This window comes from Coenobita brevimanus, chromosome 16, assembly GCF_032717465.1.
Source record: "Coenobita brevimanus isolate Jiangsu-jjx chromosome 16, ASM3271746v2, whole genome shotgun sequence".
Lineage (NCBI taxonomy): Eukaryota > Metazoa > Arthropoda > Malacostraca > Decapoda > Coenobitidae > Coenobita > Coenobita brevimanus.
The window spans coordinates 11,347,087-11,368,991 of NC_136969.1; the positions used below are offsets into that span (position 1 = coordinate 11,347,087).

General features: G+C 41.0%; 1 protein-coding gene and 1 long non-coding RNA gene across 2 annotated transcripts in view; both read right to left on the reverse strand.

The window, feature by feature from the left end:
• The window catches only part of LOC145390966 (uncharacterized), a 334,744-nt gene extending 318,006 nt beyond the window's left edge, over nucleotides 1-16,738 (reverse strand). Inside the window, exon 1 of the long non-coding RNA XR_013895758.1 lies at nucleotides 16,596-16,738. This is a non-coding gene — a long non-coding RNA (uncharacterized LOC145390966). The remainder of the gene's footprint in view (nucleotides 1-16,595) is intronic.
• LOC145390866 (putative glutamate receptor) lies at nucleotides 11,187-13,933 on the reverse strand. Its single transcript, XM_080265605.1, has 5 exons — nucleotides 13,887-13,933; nucleotides 13,589-13,679; nucleotides 12,497-12,797; nucleotides 11,923-12,143; nucleotides 11,187-11,411 (listed from the first exon to the last, which is right to left on the reverse strand). Exons 1-5 carry the CDS (start codon nucleotides 13,931-13,933, stop codon nucleotides 11,187-11,189), a joined length of 885 nt encoding a protein of 294 aa, XP_080121731.1.
• Nucleotides 16,739-21,905: the final 5,167 nt, after the last annotated feature.

Here is a 21,905-nt window from a genome sequence, read left to right on the forward strand (position 1 = left end):
AAGGCCCTTCGCAGAAGCCTGCCTAGCACCAGAAACCCAGACCCTCTGTCGAACATCCATAGGCAAACCAGAGGACGAGGAAGTAAGTTTTACAACACTCCTTCTTGGAGTGGGCATACCAGTTTGTTTGGAAGGTGGCTTGAGGGCTGCCTCTGGAGGTGTAGGACAGCCAGTGCCCCCACCAGAAGCCCCAGAAGTGGAAGTAGAGTCCACAGGACTCGAATCATAATGAGGAGGACATCCTATGCTTTAGATCTGAAGCACCAACAAATTGTCCAACATCCCCAGGGGGAGACCGGACCAGAGATGAACCATCAGCTTCAACTGTCACCTGGCTAGATTCCTCAGCCTGCAGAGCATAGGGAACAGGAGAGGGGTCAACACAAGGGTCAACAACAGAGACCTTAGGTGGCCGGTCTTCAGGCTCAGAGGACCCTGTCGAACAATGGTGATGTTTGCCAGGTACAGATGGAGCCTCGGTCATACTGGGTAAGACAGGAGAAGAATCCGGTCAAAGTGGACGTCTGCCATCACCACAGGAGTGTGCACGCCATCAGCTGCCGAGGTGGGGGCGGAAACAACATTCTCACAAACACTACTAATCATGGGGACAGCATCCTGCAAATCACGAGTTGAAGGAGTGGGTACTGGAATGGTCTGAAGCTGCCTCTGAGATACAGGGTGACCCACTGACGTTCCAGAAAGGATAGAAGCATAAGTAACCCAGGGCTGAAAGAAGAGAGTCTGGGCTCTCCTTTTTGCTTCAGGAAATGAAACCCTCTCATGTGTATGAATGGACAAAATCTCCATTTCCAGGCAGTATCTTGGACAGTTTTTAAAAGAGACAGCATGACCTCCACAGTGATAGCATTTAAGGAGTCCTGTACAGTCGCTGGTATGGCTTGGTCCATCACAGGAAACACAGACACCAGGAAGGCCAGCCTGTGTACGGCGACAAAATTTGCTAACATGTCCATACCCCTGACAGTGGAAACACCACCTTCGGGTGGGCACATAGAGCTTCACAGGAAGTGATAGCCAAGCCAGTTTCACAGATGTAGGCATCGATAATTTGTCAAATGTTAGAAACAGGGTCTGGGTCGGGGTCAAAATTCCATTGATTTTCTTCTGAAGGTGCTCAACCTTTCTCACACCAGATGATCGTAATTCCTCCACAGCCGTGCCTCTGAGTGTCGGAGGAGGTCACGGGAAAATAAGACTCCCTTTGATTGGTTAAAACTGCCATGAAGAGTGCATGAAATTGCTGCATTAGATACTGAGGTTAGAGCTAGTAAACGGGAGCTCTCTTCCAGGGAGGACACCTCAACCAGGTTAGTTCCATCCTCTTGGGAAGAGATTCTCGGATCTCTTCAACATGCTATATCTACTACAGACCCACCAAGAGCAGATTTTATTACTAGGTATTTGGCTTAAGACACCGGCAGTGTCTCATCTGGGGCCAACCCCTGAACCACACCACCCCGACGAGAACGCCTCCCAGACCCAGCTGAATGCTGGGGTAAAGATGGATATTCTCTAGAGGCCTGGTAGGGCTCAGGAGCAGTAATTAGTGATGTTGGAATGGAGTGTCCAGGGACAGAGACATGGTCGTCAACTCTATTTTGATTTATTTCCTCCATTAACCACACACAACTACCACATTCCCCCACCCCTCCAACCACCAGGGAGCCCAACAAGGGGAGGTCATGCCTGGGATAACACCACTGGCGACCCCAGAGGTAGCAGGAGAGTATACATGGGTAACCACCAGGGGACCTGGGCAAGGGTGACTCCAGGACGATAGGAGCCACCAGGGCCCCCAGTGCCCACTTGACCCTAGCCAATGCATGACAAGCCGATTGACCTGGTCGGGCCCAACCAGGCCGCCCATCTAGCCAAAATAAGGGACCAAAGAGGTGTATTGCTAGCTGCAGGGTGCATCGTGCAGCATCACTCAACCCCCAGGACTCCCGTCTCCCAGCATTACGGGACGCAACACACGGCAAACAAGTGGGGAGGCAACAGTTCCGCCCTAGATGGCAAACGGGCAGGGACTAACATCACCAGCAGGCCTCCTCCACCAGTGATGTAGGGGGTGCTTGGTCCATGAGGCTGACAAATACCAAACCCTACAAAGGTAGGCATCCTCCAGAGTAGGTGGCACTGCCAACCATGCTTCAAGCCCCTCCAACGCATCAATTTGACCCCCCTTGGCAGGGTTGGAATGTGGTGACACTGCTCCTGGGCCTGATGACATTCCATACTCTCTGCTCCGCCATCTGCCAACTGATTCAATTCAGTTTTTATTGGACCTTTTTAATGGGGTTTGGAGTGAGGGCTCTATTCCCAAGAGCTGGAAGCTGGGTATTGTCCTTCCCATTCCCAAGCCTGGTAAGGACCGTTCACAAGTCTCCAACTATCGTCCTATTACCTTAACATCGTGCGTGTGCAAGATATTCGAAAAATGGTCGATGTCAGGCTTGTGTGGTTTCTAGAGAAGGGTTGCTTTCTCCCTCATTTGCAGAGTGGCTTCCATAAATTACGGTGTACTTCAGACAACCTTATCAGGCTCGAGGCATCGATCTGTGAAGCTTTTGTCTCTAAGCAACATCTTGTGGCTGTGTTCTTTGACCTTGAGAAAGGTTGTGACACTGCCTGGCGCCATGGCATCCTCCAATAACTTCATGCCTTTGGTTTACTTGGTCTCCTGCCTGTGTTGCTTGGAGACTTTTCAACTAATTGTGTGTTTTGGGTCCGTGTGGGTTCTACCCTCTCTGTGCCACTGTGCCAGGAGGAAGGTGTCCCACTAGGGAGTGTCATGAGTGTTTCCCTGTTTGCAGTGGCCATCAATGGTATCCATGACACTTTGCCTGCTGAGGTATCCTCATCCCTTCATGTGGATGACTTAGCTATATGGTTTTTCTGGTTCCTGCATGTCTGCTATTGAGCTGCGTATGCAACTTACCTTGGACAAGATTTCTGCCTGGGCCACTTCCAAGGGTTTTCGGTTTTCCCCTTCCAAGTCTGTGGCTATGCACTTTTTTAGGATGAGAGGGGCACACCCAGACCCTAATCTCCAGCTTTGTGGCAGAAGACTCTGTTGTGTTGCAGAGACGAAATTCATGGGCCTGACGTTTGACCACAGTTTGACTTGGGTTTCACAATTGGCAGATCTTAAGCATCATGTATGAAGGCTCTCAGTTATTGAGGGTTCTGTCACATACGTCCTGGGGTGCTCATCAGAGGACACTCTTGCATTTGTTTCAGGTTTTTGTAACATCCAAGCTGTCATATGGCTGCGAGGTCTATTCCTCTGCCACAGAGTCCAGACTAAAAACTCTAGATGCTGTGTATCATGCTGGTCTTCTCCTTGCAACTGGGGCTTTTCGGTCATATCTGATTCCCAGCTTGTTAGTGGAAGCTGGTGTTCCTCCCTTAGATTTACTGTGTCAGGCTGCTGCAGCACGGTGCTGGCCCCAGCTTTGTCGCCTTCCAGGCTCACTTGTCTGTGAGTGTGTGACGCAGCTCTCTTGTTTTTTGTATTATAGTAGACACCCTCGCATGCCTTGTCCATTTGGCTATAGGGTTCGAGATATCATGGAGGAATTTGGTTTGTCAGCATTACCTGTCAGTCCTGTTTGGATCCTGAGAGCTGTGCCAAGGATCTTGCCCAAGGTAACTTTCTGCAAGTCTTGCAGGCTCAAATGATTCTGTCACTCCTCAGTCTCTTTTACAGTTGTTTTTAGAACATTCCTCTAGTCATGGTGGTTCTGTGCCTGTGTATACGGATGGCTCTAAATCCACCTCTGGTGTTGGTTTTGGAGTGGTATTTCCCAATTTTGGCCGTGGAGGTAGTCTTCCTTTGGCTGCCTCACTTTTTACTGCAGAGTTGTCAGCTCTCGTTTTAGCCCTGAAGTTGGTGTTTGTTCACCATGACAATTATTTTACTATTTTTAGCGACTCACAAGGGGCGTTTTTGGCCCTGGACCCTTTTAACTCTTCCCATCCTATAGTTTCAGATATTTTGGAGTTGCTGTTCCTCATTCGTCATCGAGGGAAGACTGGGTTTCTGCGGGGTTCCTGCACATGTTGGTGTGGTGGGCAATGAGAGGGCAGATACTTTAGCTAAAGCTGTGGCTTCTCAACAGCCCCTAACCGACTACTCACTTCCTGCTTCTGATGTAACACATTACTTGCGGTCCGGAATTCGTACGTGCTTGCAGAGACACTGGGATGGTGTTGCTCATAATAAACTAAGAGAAATCTTTCAGATAGTGGTGGTGCCAAGGGTTCTCCCCTCCATGTCTCGGGGATTGGAGGTGGCTCTTGCTAGGCTTCACATTGGGCACTCTCGGCTTTCACGTGGGTTCCTCATGAGTTGTGAGACTCAGCAGTACTGTGATGGGTGCCTTGTTTCCATTACTATCCGTCACTTGCTGGTCGAGTGTCCGAGTTTGGGGGACCTATGTCAGAGATTTCTCCATAGGCATAGAGGGGCAGATGGTGCCTACAGTCTCTCCTCAATGCTTGGTGGAGGCTCTAGCGATTTTATCGATGTTTTTAGTTTTCTTCAGAAGGCGGACCTCCTTCCACTTTTGTAAGTAATTTATATTTTAGTAACTAGTCTTTTATTATTTTCAGTGTTTTGTTTCAAATAACAGTTGTTAACTTTATTTTGAATATGCACTTTTTATTTGCTGCGTCTTTTAGTTTGTTGCCCTGCGGCATATGACCATGGCAGTTACGCCACCGGATTTTACTGCAATCAGTCAATCAGTCAATAGCGATGACAGGGTAACTTTAACATGTGACCTATAAAATAGTTCAGATTCACAAGAAATTCACCCTCATTTCCAGTTAACATTCCTATGTTATAGTTACATTGCTCTTTCAACCCACTTTTCAACTCGTCTCGTTCAGGACAGCAAGCATCACTTGCAAATCTTGTTTCATTTCTGAGGGTAACAGTATCATCTGAAAATTCTTCTTCTCCAAATTTCATGTCTCTCTCCTATCACAAGTGAAAATCAGCATGGCAAACTTCACTAGTCAAACCGTGAAAACTGAGGGCTGTTAGGAACCAGTTTCCTATTGATGTGTGGTAAATGGACTACAGGATCACAGAAATGACCTTCCGAGCTTATATTAAAGTATTTTCTAACGACCACATCTATAATGTTTTGTTCTAGCTTTTACACGTTTAGCCTTTTTATTCTAAGTTCAAATTACTTGCAACATTATGAAGAATCCATACCAGCCCGCCTCACCTCCTCCACAGTGAGGCCCATAATGCCATTCCAAGTCCCGTCACTCAGCCTCACACCCCAGCTCCGGTCAGAGGGCCTCTTGAACGAGTACCTGCACATCAGAACCGAGACATAACTGAGTGACTGATGAAAATAGGCTTGGCTAAGTTCATTACCGTCAAGTAGCAATAATTATGCTAAAACATGACAAAATGTTGAATACAAACACATAAAGAAATCCCACATCCTTGAACGATATCGGTGGTTAAGGAAATCGCCTTTAACACACGAGAATGTATCGATATTCATCACCTCGTTATAACATACTGTATGCCATCCCACCAAGCACAAAGGAAAGGCGGTAACACTATTGTACCGCACGATATCCAGAAAGGCTATTTTCACCTCAGTTTTTTTTTTTTTTCACTTAAGCCCATGTCACGCAACAATACGAACCTGCATGAATTGGGATGACTTGCACTTTTCTCAGAATTTGCAAGTCATTGACCGAACCGGCCATGAAAAACCGCCCACATGAACTCCACGCAATGCAAATGAACCCCACAAAATCTCCACATGATAACCGTAAGAATCACACGAACGTAGTGAGAACAAAATACGATTACAAACGAATTCAAGACGAACTTTACACGAATTCCTCACGGACACACACACGCATTGACGAACATTAGCTGAAGTTGGTCGTTTTTCACACAAGGTGCACATGAAAGCTGAACGATGCACATGAAATGCACACAAATCACACAAATAACTGGAACAACCACGAACCCAGTACGACTGCAATAGTGTCATATATATATATATATATATATATATATATATATATATATATATATATATATATATATATATATATATATATATATGTTGGGCGTGAGGGCTGCTGTGTTTCCATGTTCTAAGAGAGGTATTCAACAATTAAATATATAATAGAACTTTGTCCTCCTGGTTACTTTGCATCAAGTGTAGGACGTACGATTTGTAGTTACTTTTAAGTCCTTCCAAACGGTACGTTACTTTTAATGCACTCCTGTTGCTTCTGGATATTGTATTAATTACGAGATTATTAGTAAACTTTTTGACGAAGGCTATTTATACAACTCATTCAGTTCGAAAAACCTCTTCTGAGTTAAATACCTTCTGAAAGTTAGGACAATATATAAATATTTTTAACTATCTTTGGATATTGAGAGGCAAGTCTGGATACTGGTAGTAAATTTTGGGTTGTAGACGGCAAGAGGCGTGTAGTATCTCTCATTCATATGCACTGTTCGGCAATTTTTTTTTAATCCATAATAAATTTGCTGTAATGATGTCTGTCGAAAAAAAATGAAAGTCTGCAATATAGATCGTAACTTAAAGCCTGCCTAGGATGAATTGTGTCTAGAACTTCACTGATTCTCTGATTCATACCCCGAAAAAGACCCACGAAGCAACCTAGTAATCTTTCTACCCAATGAAAGGTGTGGGAAACTGTAACAGGTTAATGAAGAATGAGCTTAAAACAGCAATAGTTTATAAATAACAATAGTGGAGCGAAATACGTCAAAAGACAACTGTAACAAGTCCTTCTACCAGTCTTTAAGCAATAAAAACAATTCTCTAACCATCCCCCAAAAAGAACCTGGGCAAAAGAAACAAACCTCAAAGCAACAGAAAGAAAGCTCTAAGAGAAAAAAAAAACTCGGATCAACAGAATCAAATTTCTAAGCAACAGAAATAAATCTAAGTAACAGAAACAAAACTCTAAGCAACAGATACAAATCTAAGCAACAGAAATAAACCTTAGAACAACAGAAACAAACCTCTAAGCAACAGAAACAAACATCTACGCAAGACACAGGTTGGTACTTAGAGACAGGTAAGCTGGTATGACCGGGATGCTTTATCACACACTCTCAGGCTCTGTGTTACGGGTTATGGAGAAAAAATGCCCACGGGTCCCAGAGACATCACTTACTCTTTGGAGAAATTATCTGTCCCCTCCAACTACCTAAGCAAGGAGAATATGTCTAAGAAACAACAAAAACTAATAAAAAACAAACAAGTCCTTATAAAACAAACAGGTTATTCAACAACAAACAATTTTTTTACGAGAAAAGTAAGTCTAAAAAAAAAAAAAAAAAAAAAAAAAAAAAAGATCGTCCTTCTCCAAAATCAAGCATGTGAAAACAAAAATAAGTCTTAAAACAATTGGAATACATCTGAATGCAACAGAAAAATGCCCTAAACTAATCTTAAAACAAAAGGTACAGTTGCCACTAGTCGGTAAATTTTTCTACTAATTTCCTGATGATCGAGAGATATTCGCTGTGTTTTCACGCTCTCTGAAATTTAGTGATCTATAAACACAAAAAACGTCGAAAGTTAAGTTAATTAAAGATAATAATTACCTTCGCGTAAAGATGTTTCGTTCGGTCAGAGAGGTTGGTTGTGACGATCGCTGTGTTTTCATGTTCGGTGTCTAAAACTTATACATCAGAGGATATAGAAAAAGGTGGACACTATCTTCACCTACACTGTCAGTATAAGGTGGTAAGGAATTAATAAACGTCTCCCCGATAAAGATACCTTGCTCTGTCAATGGGGGTACAATATGACAAACAGGAACGCGTTACCTCATGAATAATAACAACATGGTACTATGTCACTAACAGCAACACGGTACATTATCACTTACAGCAACACGGTACATTATCACTTACAGCAACACGGTACAGTATTATATCACCGACAGCAACACGGTGCTATTTCACTAACATTAACACGGTACCATATCACTAACAACAACACTGCACCATATGACTAACACGGTGCCATATGACTAACAGCAACACAGTGCCACATGACTCACGATCAAAGTGTAGGGGAAGGTGAGGCTGGAATGTGATCTCTAACAGCCTGGAGCAACAGCTGAGCTCTGAGTGCTGACCGGCCCCCTGGGGCCCTTATATAAACAGTGAACACCTTTCCCTCCCCTCTCGCTACACCAGCCAGTGAATACCTTACCCTCCCCTCTCACTGCACCACCCAATAAACACCACCACCTCCCCTCTCACCACATCAGTCAGTGAACACATCCCCCTCCCATCTCACTATCCAGTGACAGTTTACCTACTCCAACAGATCAGCTAGACGGATCAACTAAAACAAATAGACCAACTAGGTTACTGGGGACATGTCCACATATTTTCATGGTGATCCTCCCGTTAGTGTTATATAATTCCCTGGACAGACAAGCACAGACAGACAAGTGTGACTACATATCCCTACCCTCAATGGTAGAAGATACTGTCACGCAGCGAATAATGTTGCTGCACGTGTATACTTAGGTCACTACTCCATAGGCAGTGGATTATGAAAAAAAAAAAAAAAAAAAAAGACTTCTAAAATTTATTAATATATATTCTTACACAAACGGTAAAAGTGATACCCATGAGAATACACTGCGGTGAGTGATACTGGAAGTAACGCTTATACTGTGCCATTTGTATAATTTTATATATAATTCTAAATCATTTATGAATTCATTTAATTGGTTAGTAATCACTGCTTTCCTTATCAAACTTAAAATGAAGTAAGTAATTCATATGAAGAGCGTTGTCACCAACGGTGATGTGTGTGGCCAGTGATGGTGATACTTGTGTCTTAAGTGGCCACCTGACCCGTTTGGCCCCACCTGGCTCCACCACACACCAGCTCTATCACCAGCACTACCACAGCCACTGCGAACCCATACCCAAGCACCGCAAACATGCCCTGAAAATGGATAACGTGGGAGGTAGATCAGTAATCCTTTCATTAATGGACTAAACTAATAATACCCCTTTTACATGCCTAGTCAGTTCTTACGAAGTTACACATATATGTCTATAAAAGACCTATTAAAACAATTATTTTTTTCGAACTTATCTTGAGGTCGCAGTATGGATTGAATTATTTTCAACTATCCTATATTCTTGTATAGCATTGACGTTTAATCTACCCTTACACTCAGATAATGTCAGTATAAACTAGTTCTCGGAGGATAATATGGAGATTCATATACTTTGTCCATAACTCGTGTGTCTATCCAGCAGCCACCGACAACTACCCTAACACTTCACCATAGGCTGTTTCAATGTACCAGATATGATGTCAAGTTGACTATGATCCCACAATATGCAATGGGAAGATGTGGAGGTAGTGTGTAAAGGACGTGGATAGATTCGTAATTATAAAAAGCAAGTTTTACTGTGGTCTTTTATTTTTATCCGAAATACCTACCTGAATAATTAAGTGTGACACAGTACATATTTACATACGAGATATTGAAAGATGCTCATTACTCGATTTCATACACCCAAGTTTTTCACCATTTTACTCCAGTGAAGTATTTTGTTATTTATTTTCTTAAGCTTACTCACCGTCGTAGTAAAAGGGTTAATGCAAGCTATGTTCAGCCTCCATCCCCCCCCCAAAAAAAAAAAAAAAATCGTGAACCGAATAAAATCGTCTTGGTGTAATGATAAAATGCAATATCAGATTGAGGGGGATACAAGGTAGTGAGATAAATCCTTCCTATTTTCAGTTATGAAGGAAGTTACTATCATGGCTTACCCAAAGACTGGTGAGTGAGAAAATGGTGGTGACGGCGATGATCCTGGGTGGGTTCTTGCACATGCTGGAGTTGTGTTCTGAGTACTTCATCCATCTATCGTACAGCCCTGATTCCACCAACGTGTAGGATCTAACCACAAAGAGACGCTTATATGTCGGTATGTGAAAAATAACTCGCTAAGAAAAATGACAGGTGAAATACGGAGCTCTCGTCTGTTCTTCCAAGACATCTCAGGGTGTGTATGTGTATATATATATATGTAAATTTATCATACACCCCAAACCATACTGTGAAACTGACCAGACTATAAATATGTGTTAAATTTATTTTTTTAAGGATTATTCTGCAACTATTGTTATTTGTCATTCATTATTGTTTATTTTACCAAACTGGGGCACTTACAACTTATTTATCCTCGGTAAGAAGAGGCTGTTCTTCTGAGTCACCATGGCCATAGGGACGGTTGCGTAGACGCTCCGCGAAAGGTAAAAATCACAACGACCTGCAAAAAGAATTAGTAGATATTATTAATACACATGCGTAGATATATTATTGGAAAACTACTGAAGGGTTTCTTTTACGGACCTACAAGATGCTTCTTATTTTGAAATGGCAGGCAGTGTATTATATTTCCCTAACAATCGTTTTTAATTAATTACCACCTTGCCTCTTGTCAACAGTCGTTTGTCCCTGAAATCCTCATTTCTGTTATATGCGTCAGTGTCAGTGTCTTTCTCTGCTGCCTGACATTATATATTATAAGTGGAAATTGTAACAAGAGGAGTCGTACCATCTTCACTGCTCCAGCACTACTCAAACAGTTTATTTTAATAAAAGCATCATTTAGAGGTAAAGGCTTTTATTTTCTCCCTAAGTATGGTCCTTTAATTAACCAGTTTGTCAGGTGAAGAACCCTTAATAACATTTAATTTATTCTTACTGATGACAGACGATGGGAAGGGAAGGGGAGCTCTCAAAACTTCTCCTCGTGAAATATTTAGTCCGTAGTGAGTATCTTCCTTAATGATCCATGTAAACTCAAAAGAATATTTCTGTTAACTTAAATAACCTGATTATTTTACTCAGTAAAGAAAAGTCTTAGTACAAGCAAGTTTATATTCCATGACTAACGTGACATGACCAGTTCAATAGCAGCTTGTGTGTGTGTGTGTGTGTGTGTGTGTGTGTGTGTGTGTGTGTGTGTGTGTGTGTGTGTTCATGCCATTTTAGAATGACAGCAATTAAATATTATTATGGTGTTGGCTTGGTACTTCTATGATTCACTGATACGTTCTAAAATACAAATAACTAAAAATATATCAAACATACACAATTTCAGTGACTTTAGTAATCATATTACAACCTGTGAGAGAAAAGCTTTTGGGCAGCAAATTGATAAAGTTCAAATTCCCGTCAAAGATAACGTGAGTGGCAGCGCGCACGACGGTCTCCATGCTGTTTTGTAAGTCGACGAACTTGTTGTAGGTGACCCGTTTTGACCCCATCAGTTTCTTCAGTTCATGTAGTGGTCCTGACGTGGCAGTCTGAAAAGAATAAGGCTATCAAAAATTGTCTACTTTATGGTTTATGTTTATGGGATCTGGAAACACGAGTTTTTAGTATTAAAAAAAAAAAAGTAAATAAAAGGTACATGTAAATGTCTTCAGAACATTTTGGTTATAAATCAAACATATGAAAATTACCGATGACCCATGTTAATGACTGAAAATAGCATCAGGAACTTAATTACCTATCCAAATCATTGATCCAACTTATGAATTTGTGTGCTGCTTTAAAGTGTTTGAGAAATTGTATATGGCCCCCCCCAAAAAAAATAATGTTTTTAATAGACAGATATTGCTGTAACCTTAGGGCAGCCTGTTACTATAATATGAATTTCAAGAACAGGTTAATCATCATTTCAGGCAAAACTGATATGCTTATTGTTTTTTTTGACGCCACAGTTAACTAACAGCATATCAAATAAGTATCGCATTATAGACAGACAATTAGATACTCTTAATTTTTTATTATACTGAAGAAACAACCACTCACTTCAATATATTTAATGATTAAAGTGTTTGGAACAACAATTATCCCAACATCAGAGTTGTCAAGGACGTCCTCAAGTCCCTGGTAAGGATGGTCTATGTATCTGATGCCCAGGAGGGACATGAGGTTGCCGACGTAGCCCTGTGTCAGCACCACCATCATCAGCATCCACACCCCCAGTATCACACGATCCCACCACCACCGACTTTTAGTACTCTTTATATCTGGAAGGCAGAATTTAGGCAAGTAAAAGATATGGATCACCAAAATATTTGATGGCCTGTTTCTAGCAGCTTTGTTGAAATAAAAGTAGTGGTTACAGTAAGCTGTCACTTGTGAAATGAAATTAAGCATCATCTAACACAAGACAATGGTTGAGCACAGTGAAACTTTGTGGGCGAAACAATTGCCTCTTTTCGTATTCTCACAGAGAGAGACTGACTAATTTAGAAGATAATAAGCCTGAATGATGACCCCATTAACTCAGCCGTTCCGACATAATCTAATCTCTGAAAGTCGCTCCAAAGTCGATCTAAAATTACTCAGTATAAACCACAACATAGCAAACACTGATTACCTTCTTGCAAAAGAACTCGCACACAATTGAAGGTGTTGGCATCGGTCATGCGTGGTTCTTTCATATGTGAGGGAAGGCAGAAAGACAGAAGCAGCATCACAGCGCATACTGTCCACAGTGTTGTCAGCACAGCCACCCAAACCTTTGGTCTAAGAGGCAGCAGGAAGCCCCACGGGTCCACCTCAGGTCGACCACGGGCAGCGAGAATTAGATAATTTCCCATAACCACAAATGGAGAGTAGTCTATCCACTGGCTTCTGGTTATATCCAAGAGAAATGGTCCGGGAGTAAACTCCACTTCCTGAAATGTGTTTTTATAAAATATAGGAAAGAACAGTAGAACAATATATGTCGGGATATTTTTCATAAAGCTTGACCTTTACCACGTTATACTATGATGACTAGGCTAATTCGTGAGAAGGCTCACAAATCGTTTTCTTGACTCAATGTGTTTACTGCATTGATCGCGTCTTGTTATTTCAAGAGAAATTGTCAGCGAGCTAAATATCTGAAAGGGAAACTGAAGAAAAAAAATGTTTGATCAGATGATGTATATGCGAAACATGAGGATCGAATTTTACTTACAAGAAAATACAACAATAGTACAGTGCTGAAAGCCGTGAGGATAATTAAACTTTGGATTATACCTAAGATACGGCTGCTTGAAAAAAAAAAATAATAATAATGATAATAATAATAATACCATAATATAAATTGCATGTCAACAGAAACAGATTTTAGTAACAAGAAGTATAAAAAAGCCGGAGCGATCGAAAAATAATGTTAAAAAGAAATGTTCAAAATTTATAGGTGAGAAAGACGCTACTCCGTGCCCTAAGCCAGAGAGTATTAGGTGTACTGTACAGATGCTATATATACTCTAGTTCTAACTTGGCCCAAAATTGCCATTTCATATTGAGAAGTTTGCTGCAATAACATATTAGTACTAGAAAAGAACGCTAGTGAGCGAGCAGTCTCATAAAAAGGACGGAAGTGCTAACATCCTCTTTTTTAACCACCGAGCGTCGTAGCATAATCTGCAAAAGGATGAAAATCTGAGCCAAGTTAAGGTAAACGAACTATAGAACTGACCTCACGTGTAATGAGTCCCATCATCCCTGTCCAAGTCCCATCGCTCTGCAGTAAGCCCCAAGTCCTGTCAGGGGATCTCACGTACGTGTATCTGTCAGAGGGACGTGATTTAAGCACCTTTAATGATAATGTACCATTTTCCATATCAAAAAATAAGTCGAGAGGATATGTTCAGATTCATATTTTATTTTTGCTAACTTAGAGCAAGTTGTGCAATCAACCAGAGTTTATTTATCAAACCCAAATATTTCCAGGCAAACATAGAGTGTATTAAACCAAATGTGCATCAACAGCTCACGTGAAGTTCATGATCGTGGACAGCATCTCCATAATATACCCCGCCATCCCCCCAAAGGTGAGTCGTTTGCCCTCTGGTGCCGTGGGGTCATCTACTGTAAATGCCACCTGTGCCATCATCTCCTCCGCTGTCACTAGCACGTGTGGCCGGTGCGGGAACCTGCGTCAAGATGGTGTACGGTATAGTGTTCACTAGTAGTGTCACTTGGAATAATTATATTCTCTCAGGCAATGCATTTTTCATTCTGACGGCATGATTATATGTTTGTGTATTACACACAAAACAGAATCCGGACAATATAAGCTTTTGTTTTCCAGTATCAGTTGTGCTAACTTTCTCCAGTTAAATAAAACAACCACGGTGATCCAGCATGTTGTTAAGTAATGCTGGCATAGCCTACCCATACAGATCGTTCAGAATGATTAGCATTCATGCTCAGTTAAATCTGTTTAGATTCGAGAAAGCTCTTTATTTACAATTAGGTAACCTACTGTCTATACTTTTTTTTAAATCTCTAACTTGTCCTGAAACTCTCATTTGCTCATCTTGATTCCTGAGTTATAACAACAGATCAACACTCGAATATGATGCTAGTCATGAAAGGTGATATGGGAAGGATGTAGAGCTGAAGTACTGTTTTTTTTTTTGTTTTTTTTCTGCCAAAGACCTATGTGAAACAAGCTGAAAAAGGACGAACAACTGGTCATAGTTACGGTAAGAAAAAAAGTAATTATATTATATTCAAACGCACTTCAGTCCATCTAGATCCCATGGGTCGCTGACGTTGGTTCAGTGTCATTTAGGTCCAAATACGCGAATTCAAGTTTAATTAGTTCCATTTTGGTAGTTTCATCCTTTCACAATATTTACTTATTTCTCGTCTCTTCCCCTGTAGGAATCATGAGATCTTGCACCATCTCTTATGTAGTGTGCGAGTTGGTAATTTGCGGGAATGTAGTAATAATAATAAGACATGTTACAATGCAAGATTTCTCATGTATGCTGCTCAGTGTCTCTGTGTCACAGCAGTATTTTTACAGGATCTTTGTCGACACAATATTTACCGCCAGAACTTCTGGGGGAAAAGATCTGGTGGATGAGTGAAAGTTAGACGTTGATCGATAGTCCATGATGCCGCATGTATTGGTAAGGACTCTGGGTCGGTGAACGGCAGCCATGAGAACACTTTGGTTCTGTTGATGAAAAAGAAATCCATCCGTTAATTAATACCCAATTATCGACTATTTACTTTGTGTTCTTGTACGGTTGCAACCAATAGGATCACAAGTTTAGTTATTTATGAAGAAGTTCAATAATGTGGAAAACTTGAAAGGCTCCGACCATTTCACTGGGTTTCAAAGCTCATTGTTTATACCCTCGATACTTACAATGGAGCAGTATTTATGTTGGCAACTGTATACTGATAATACTCGTTACCTGAAGACTGGCAAGGTATCGTCCACAACAGCAACGAGAGAAGTGGTTCGTGAGAGAGTCCTGTGAAGGTGAGGAAGGGTCTGGAGTTGGTGGAGAGGGATGCGAGTGAATACGAGCAGCTTTGTTTTCTGGACCAGCAGGAGGTGGCTCTCGAAGGAGGACTCAGCGAAGGCGGCGAGGAAGGCAGGGTGATCGCTCACCACCACCATCGTCACGCACCACAACGCATCAACAAGCTAATGGTGCCAACATGAATGATATCACGAAACTAATAGTGCCAACATGAATTATAACACTAAGCTAATGGTGCCAACATAAAAAATGTGACGAACCTAACGGTGCCAACACGAATAATATTACAAAACTAATCGTGCGTACATAAATATCTGGAACCAAATACCAGCAAGAATATAATCACGAAAGTAATGGTGCCAACATGAATAATCGTCTGACAACGAAAGGACCATAATACTCCCCCTGACAATAATTTACACCCATCAGATATTCTGTACAATCCTGGCTTTTGCGTAAGTCCCTGAAATGTCCTCACCCTAAGTTCTCGTCGGTGGTCGAGGAACTGTAACATGGATCTCTCGGTTGTGGGGCAAGTATACTTCTGAGTACATAATGCTACCTCGTAGGAATACTTGATGAATAAACTTTTTTATGTCTGGTTCCTTCAGCCTGAGGACGTCTTTCTCTGTTTTATGCCGGCTACAACAGACAAAAGGGAACAGAAAGACGTCTACAGGAATAATATTAATTAGCCGTTTTTTATTTTATGCGTGAATATTTTCAAAGGACTCTGAATTATTGCCTCCAGAGACCAGTTTCTTCACCCTAATTCATTTACATGTCGTGGCCACATACCTCTCGAGCTGTGGCTATAGTCTGTGAGAGCTGTTCGTATGTCATGGTGGTGTTTTGTTTACTAGTCTTCACCTCAAACACTTCGACTCCCCACGGAGCATATACGTGTGCTAGGTCCTGAAAGAGAACACAAAATTATAAATCTTTCCTATTCTTCACAACTGAAGCAGCAATAAGGATAACTAGAACAATAAATTAAACATATTAGCTGCAACTACCACAATTTTGATTGACTTTGGGCAGACTTTGGCTTATCTAGTTCAGTAGCACAGTGGATTAAAGCCGCAAATGTGAATACTTGTATCGTACAGTAAAGGAAGAACTGACCTAATGTTTAGCTTGACCCTATGAGGCTCTTATGTTGAAGTCCCACAGTTTTACATTATTATTATGCATACTTACTTGCGTCATGGATATCGCCCATGGGGAGCCATCTGTCAGCAGTAGGACAGAGAAGTGAGAACACCGCTCTGTGGCCAACATGTCATTCAGTGCTAGGCGGCTGTCCATTGATGCTATGCTCGTGTCTGACTAATACGAGGGTGGATAAAAGCACACTTGTACAGAACTGTTTTTAGTACAAATGTTGACGTATTTGTCTGGGAATATGCACCAAAATCAACCCTTCATGTACCAATGTGTTCTCTCTGCTGATTAAAACTGCCTGTAGCCAAAATATTATACTAAAAGTAACACAGCGGAAAAAGCACGGAAAGAATTAAGTTCAGTAATCAGTGATTACTAATTGGCGGGTTTAGGTTTCATAGTTAATGTTCGTTGAATGTTATAGCTCAGTTAAATCAGAAACTCTAACTACGAGTAGCTGTGTAGTTATGAATAAGCAAACCTTCAAAAGATCATAGCTACCTAGGGTTGCTGTGGCTTGAAACATCCGATAATCCATTATTAATCGGAATTCTGAGTACCTCTTTCTTGACATCGTAAAAAGCAATCAACTGAAATAATTAAATACAACAAAATAACTTGATATTTGATGATGCTCATATAACAGCTTAGATCAAAATGAAACAATTTTTTTTTTTTTTTTTTTTAAGCTCTTTCCCTGTACAGTACTTCAGTCTACATGCCTGTCATGTGATGTAGGCAAGCATGAACCAGGAGGCAGGTGATCTCCAGGCAGAGCCATAGTATCCTCGCCGTAGTCGACATCATAGCACCACCACCACAGCCAAAACACGTCACGACCAACACCGCACACCTCCGCCGCCACCACACGTCACGATCACCACAGCACACCTCCGCCACCACCAAACGTCACGATCACTACGTAATGCCTCCACCACTGCCGAAATATGTTACAAGCACTGTGGCACACCTCCACCACCACCACATCTATTTCTTAAACAAACCTTCACCATAACACTTCTTAGGCCATTAAGAAACTTTAAATCTGCTCCTCCTCGTGCCTCAGGGTATGTATTTTGCATCAGGAATAACACATAATTCAGCGCTCATCTTTTTTTTATTCGCTCTTTGAGAAAAAAAAAATGACCATAATTTTTCTCTCATGACCTGGAGATTTGTTTTTTGAGAAATAACAAGAGGTAGGAGAAAATTTTTAATATATGCTGCAAAAACAAACCCCAGTTAGGAGAGGGAGTTGATCATAAGTTTGTGAAGTCAAATCCTGACCAACAACCAGAAAGCAAAATCGATCTGTGGTTTATGCGAGTTCATCTTTATCTTCTTCACGTTGATGAACATTTCCTGGATGAGGAAAGTTACTTAGTTGTATGTCCCCCCAGTTCATGTGTATCCAAAACTACAAAACTGCCATACGAAACTCAGACTTCCCTCATCTTCCAAGCACTGTTACCAAAACGTACGTAAGGGTGTCTGATAAGCTTCATGACATGATATCCGAATGAAAATGGACTTTATTCAGTGTTGTATTTTTATTATGATATTCATTACACATTAATATATATGCCGCAGCATATTACTCCTATACCGTTATGTAACAAAAATACTTACACTGTTTAGAAATATGTTTTTATTCCGTTAATTTCTTGAACATCAAATCATTTGAGGGCATTTAAATATGATGCAGGTGAAAAAGCCTGGTTAAAAATTCTAGCCAAGTACAAAAAATTACTTTATCACCTTTCGAAGAAGCACAAAGAAGTCTGAAGCCTGTAATATCAATTTTCTGAGGAGAAAAAAAACTAAAACAAGAACGTTTGGTATGACACATGAAATACAGATTGTTTATAACCTTCCTAACATAGGACAACATACATTATCGTTCTGAAAGAGCTGAACAATAGCTTCTCAGTATAAAATAAGACTTAAATGTTTGTTGTAAGCATTATGCCATGTACTTACTAAATACGTGGTGTCTTCAAAACCTCAACGAAATCGTGGCTTTGGGATGCAAATGCTTAATTAAGAGCTCATATAACCGAGAGCACAAATGAGATCTCACATCTCTTACCTCACTTCATTAAGCTGTTTGCTCTGCCAGCTTTGGGTAACAAAAACAATATTTAGCACAGATATCAAAGTTCTCTACTTCTACCCCTTTATAAGAGAGACGCAGATGAATTTACATGAAAGTGAACTTTATCTTTTCCTTGGCTCTTGCTAGTTTTTCTCTCCAAACGACAACTAAACTATGGCACGTGATGTGTTGGCAATTCATCATCTTGATACAGATGACCTTTTCACTCGGCTGCCATATATAAAAATCCTGTTTAGTTAGCATCTGTTTGGTTTGGCAGGGAATGTTTCAAAACTGAAGGAGATGGCAAAGTTACTTTGAATGAATGTTGATTATGAGTACTTCAACTTTACATTTACGTGTAACTCAGTAATACCTGTCCAGATCAGGGTATTTGGTATATTCACCGTGATAATGGAAATCTGTTGGTATTGCTCTGAGATTCTGATAAATATAACGCATCATAGTGCAATGCTATGGGATGGAAGGCTGTAATACGGCTGTAAATTGCTTTGTAATGTTTCCCTTTACTAGATCGGCCAGTGCGGTGCCTGCTCTCAACATGGCCCTCCTGCTTCCACCGCCTAAGCCACCTGCAGACAGTGTTGACGCTGGACCCGGTTACCCTAGCTATGGCACGAGCAGACAGGCCCCCCACCCACAGCCAGATGAAGTTGTTGCGTTCTGTCAGGGAGGTTGGGCGCGAGGGCCACAATGTTTCCATTTTCTGTCTAAGAGAGATATTCAACAATTAAATATAAAATAGATCTTTGTCCTCCTGGTTACTTTGCGTCATGTGTAGGACGTATGATTTGTAGTTACTTTTGTTTATGTCCTACGCAAAAGGGACATTACTTTCACTGCATTCCTGTTGCCACTGGATATTTTATTAAGTACCAGGTTATTAGCAAAGTTTGTGGTGAAAACTATTTATAAAAGTCACTGAGTTCGAGAAACCTCTTTTGAGTTAAATACCTTCTGAATGTGGGGACAATATATAAAAAACCTGAACTATATTTGGATATTGAGAGGGGGTTTGGATACCGGCAGTAAGTTTTGGGTACTGAACGGCAGGAGCCATGTAATATCTTTCATTCATAGGCACTGTTAGGCAATTTTTTTGAGTCCATAATATATTTACCAAGAAGGTCCATCGATAAAAAAGAAAAGAAAAGAAAGAAAGTCTGTCATATAGATCGTAAATTGAAGTCTGCTTAGGATGGACTGTCCCTAGAAATTCACTGGTTCTCTGCTTCACCTCCCGAAAAAGACAAACGAAGCATCCTAGTAATCTCTCCACCCCATGAAAGGTGCTGGAAACTGTAACAGGTTAATGAAGTATGAGTAAAAACAGCAATAGGTTACAAACAACATCAGTGGATCGAAACTGGTCAAGAAACAACAGTAACAAGTCCTTATGCAAGTCTTTAAGCAACAAAAACAATTCTCTAAGCATCCCCCCAAAAAAAATTTAGAAAAAGTAACGAACCTCAAAGCAACAGAAATAAATATCTAAGAAAGAGAAACAAGCCCATAATCAACAGAATCAAATCTCTAAGCAGAAGAAATAAATCTCTAAGCAACAGAAACAAACCTCTAAGCAACAGAAAAATTTAAGCAACAGAGACAAACCTCAGAGCAACAGAAATAAACCTCTAAGCAAGAGACAGGTTGGTACAACCAGGCTACTTTATCACACACTCTCAGGCTCTGTGTTACGGGTTATAAAGGAAAAATGATGCATGGGCACCACAAACATCACTTACTCTTTGGAGAAATGAACTGTCCACACCAACTACCTAAGCAAGGAAAATGTGTCCAAGGAACAATAAAAATTAATAAAAAACAAACAGGCCTTATAAAACAAACACGTTATTCAACAACAAAGAAATTTTAAAACAAGAAAAGTAAGTCTAAAGCAAAAAAAAGATTGCCTTCAAAAATAAAGTGTGTGAAAACAAAAATGGGTCTTAAAACAATTAGAACAAGTCTGAAAGTAATAGAAAAATGTCCTAATCTAATCTTAAAATCAAAGATTCTGATGCCACTAGCCGGTATTTTTTTTTTTTTTTTTGCTAGTTTCCTTTTGACCAAGAGATATTCGCTGTGTTTTCATAATGCTGCCTCAAATTTAGTGATCTATAAACACAAAAAACGTCGAGAGTCAATTTAATAAAATATAATAATTTCCTTCGCGCAAAGATGTTTCGTTCGGTCAGAGAGGTTGGTCCTGACGACCACTGTGCTTTCCTGTTCGGTGTCTGAAACTTAGAGATAAAAGATTATAAAAATGGTGGACACTATCTTCATCTATAGCTGTCAGTATAAGGTGGTAAAGAATTAATAAACGTCTCTCCGATAAAGATACCTTGCTCTGTCAGTGGGGGTACAACATGACAAACAGGAACGCGTTACCTCATGACTAATAACAACACAGTACTATGTCACTACCAGCAACACGGTACAATGTCACTTATAGCGACACGGTATAGTATTATATCACCGACAGCAACACGGTGCTATTTCACTAACATTAACACGGTACAATATCACTAACAACAACACTGCACCATATGACTAACACAGTACCATATGACTAACAGCAACACAGTGCCACATGACTCACGATCAGAGAGTAGGGGAAGGTGAGGCTGGAATGTGATCTCCAACACCGTGGAGCAACAGCTGAGCTCTGAGTGCTGACCGGCCTTCTGAGCCCCTTATATAAACGGTGAACACCTTTCCCTTCCCTCTCACTACACCAGGCAGTGAGTACCTTACCCTCCCCTCTCACTGCACCACCCAGTAAACACCCCTTCCCCCTCCCCTCTCACCACATCAGTCAGTGAACACATGCACCTCCCCTCCCACTATACTGTGACAGTTTACCTACTCCAACACATCAACTTGACGGATCAACTAAAACAAATAGATCAGCTGGGTTACTGGGGACATTTCCACATATTTTCATGATGATCCTCCCATCAGTGATATATAATTCCCTGGAGAGAGAGAGACACACAGACAGAGAAGTGTGACTGCATAGCTCTACCCTTGATGGTAGAAGATTCTGTCACGCAGAATATAATGTTGCTGCACGTGTATAATTAGGTCACTAACTTTACTCCATAGGCAGTGGATTATGAAGAAAAAATAAATAAAATTCATTAATATATAATTCTTACACAAACGGTAAAAGTGATACCCATGAGAATACACTGCGGTGAGTGATACTGGAGGCAACTCTTATA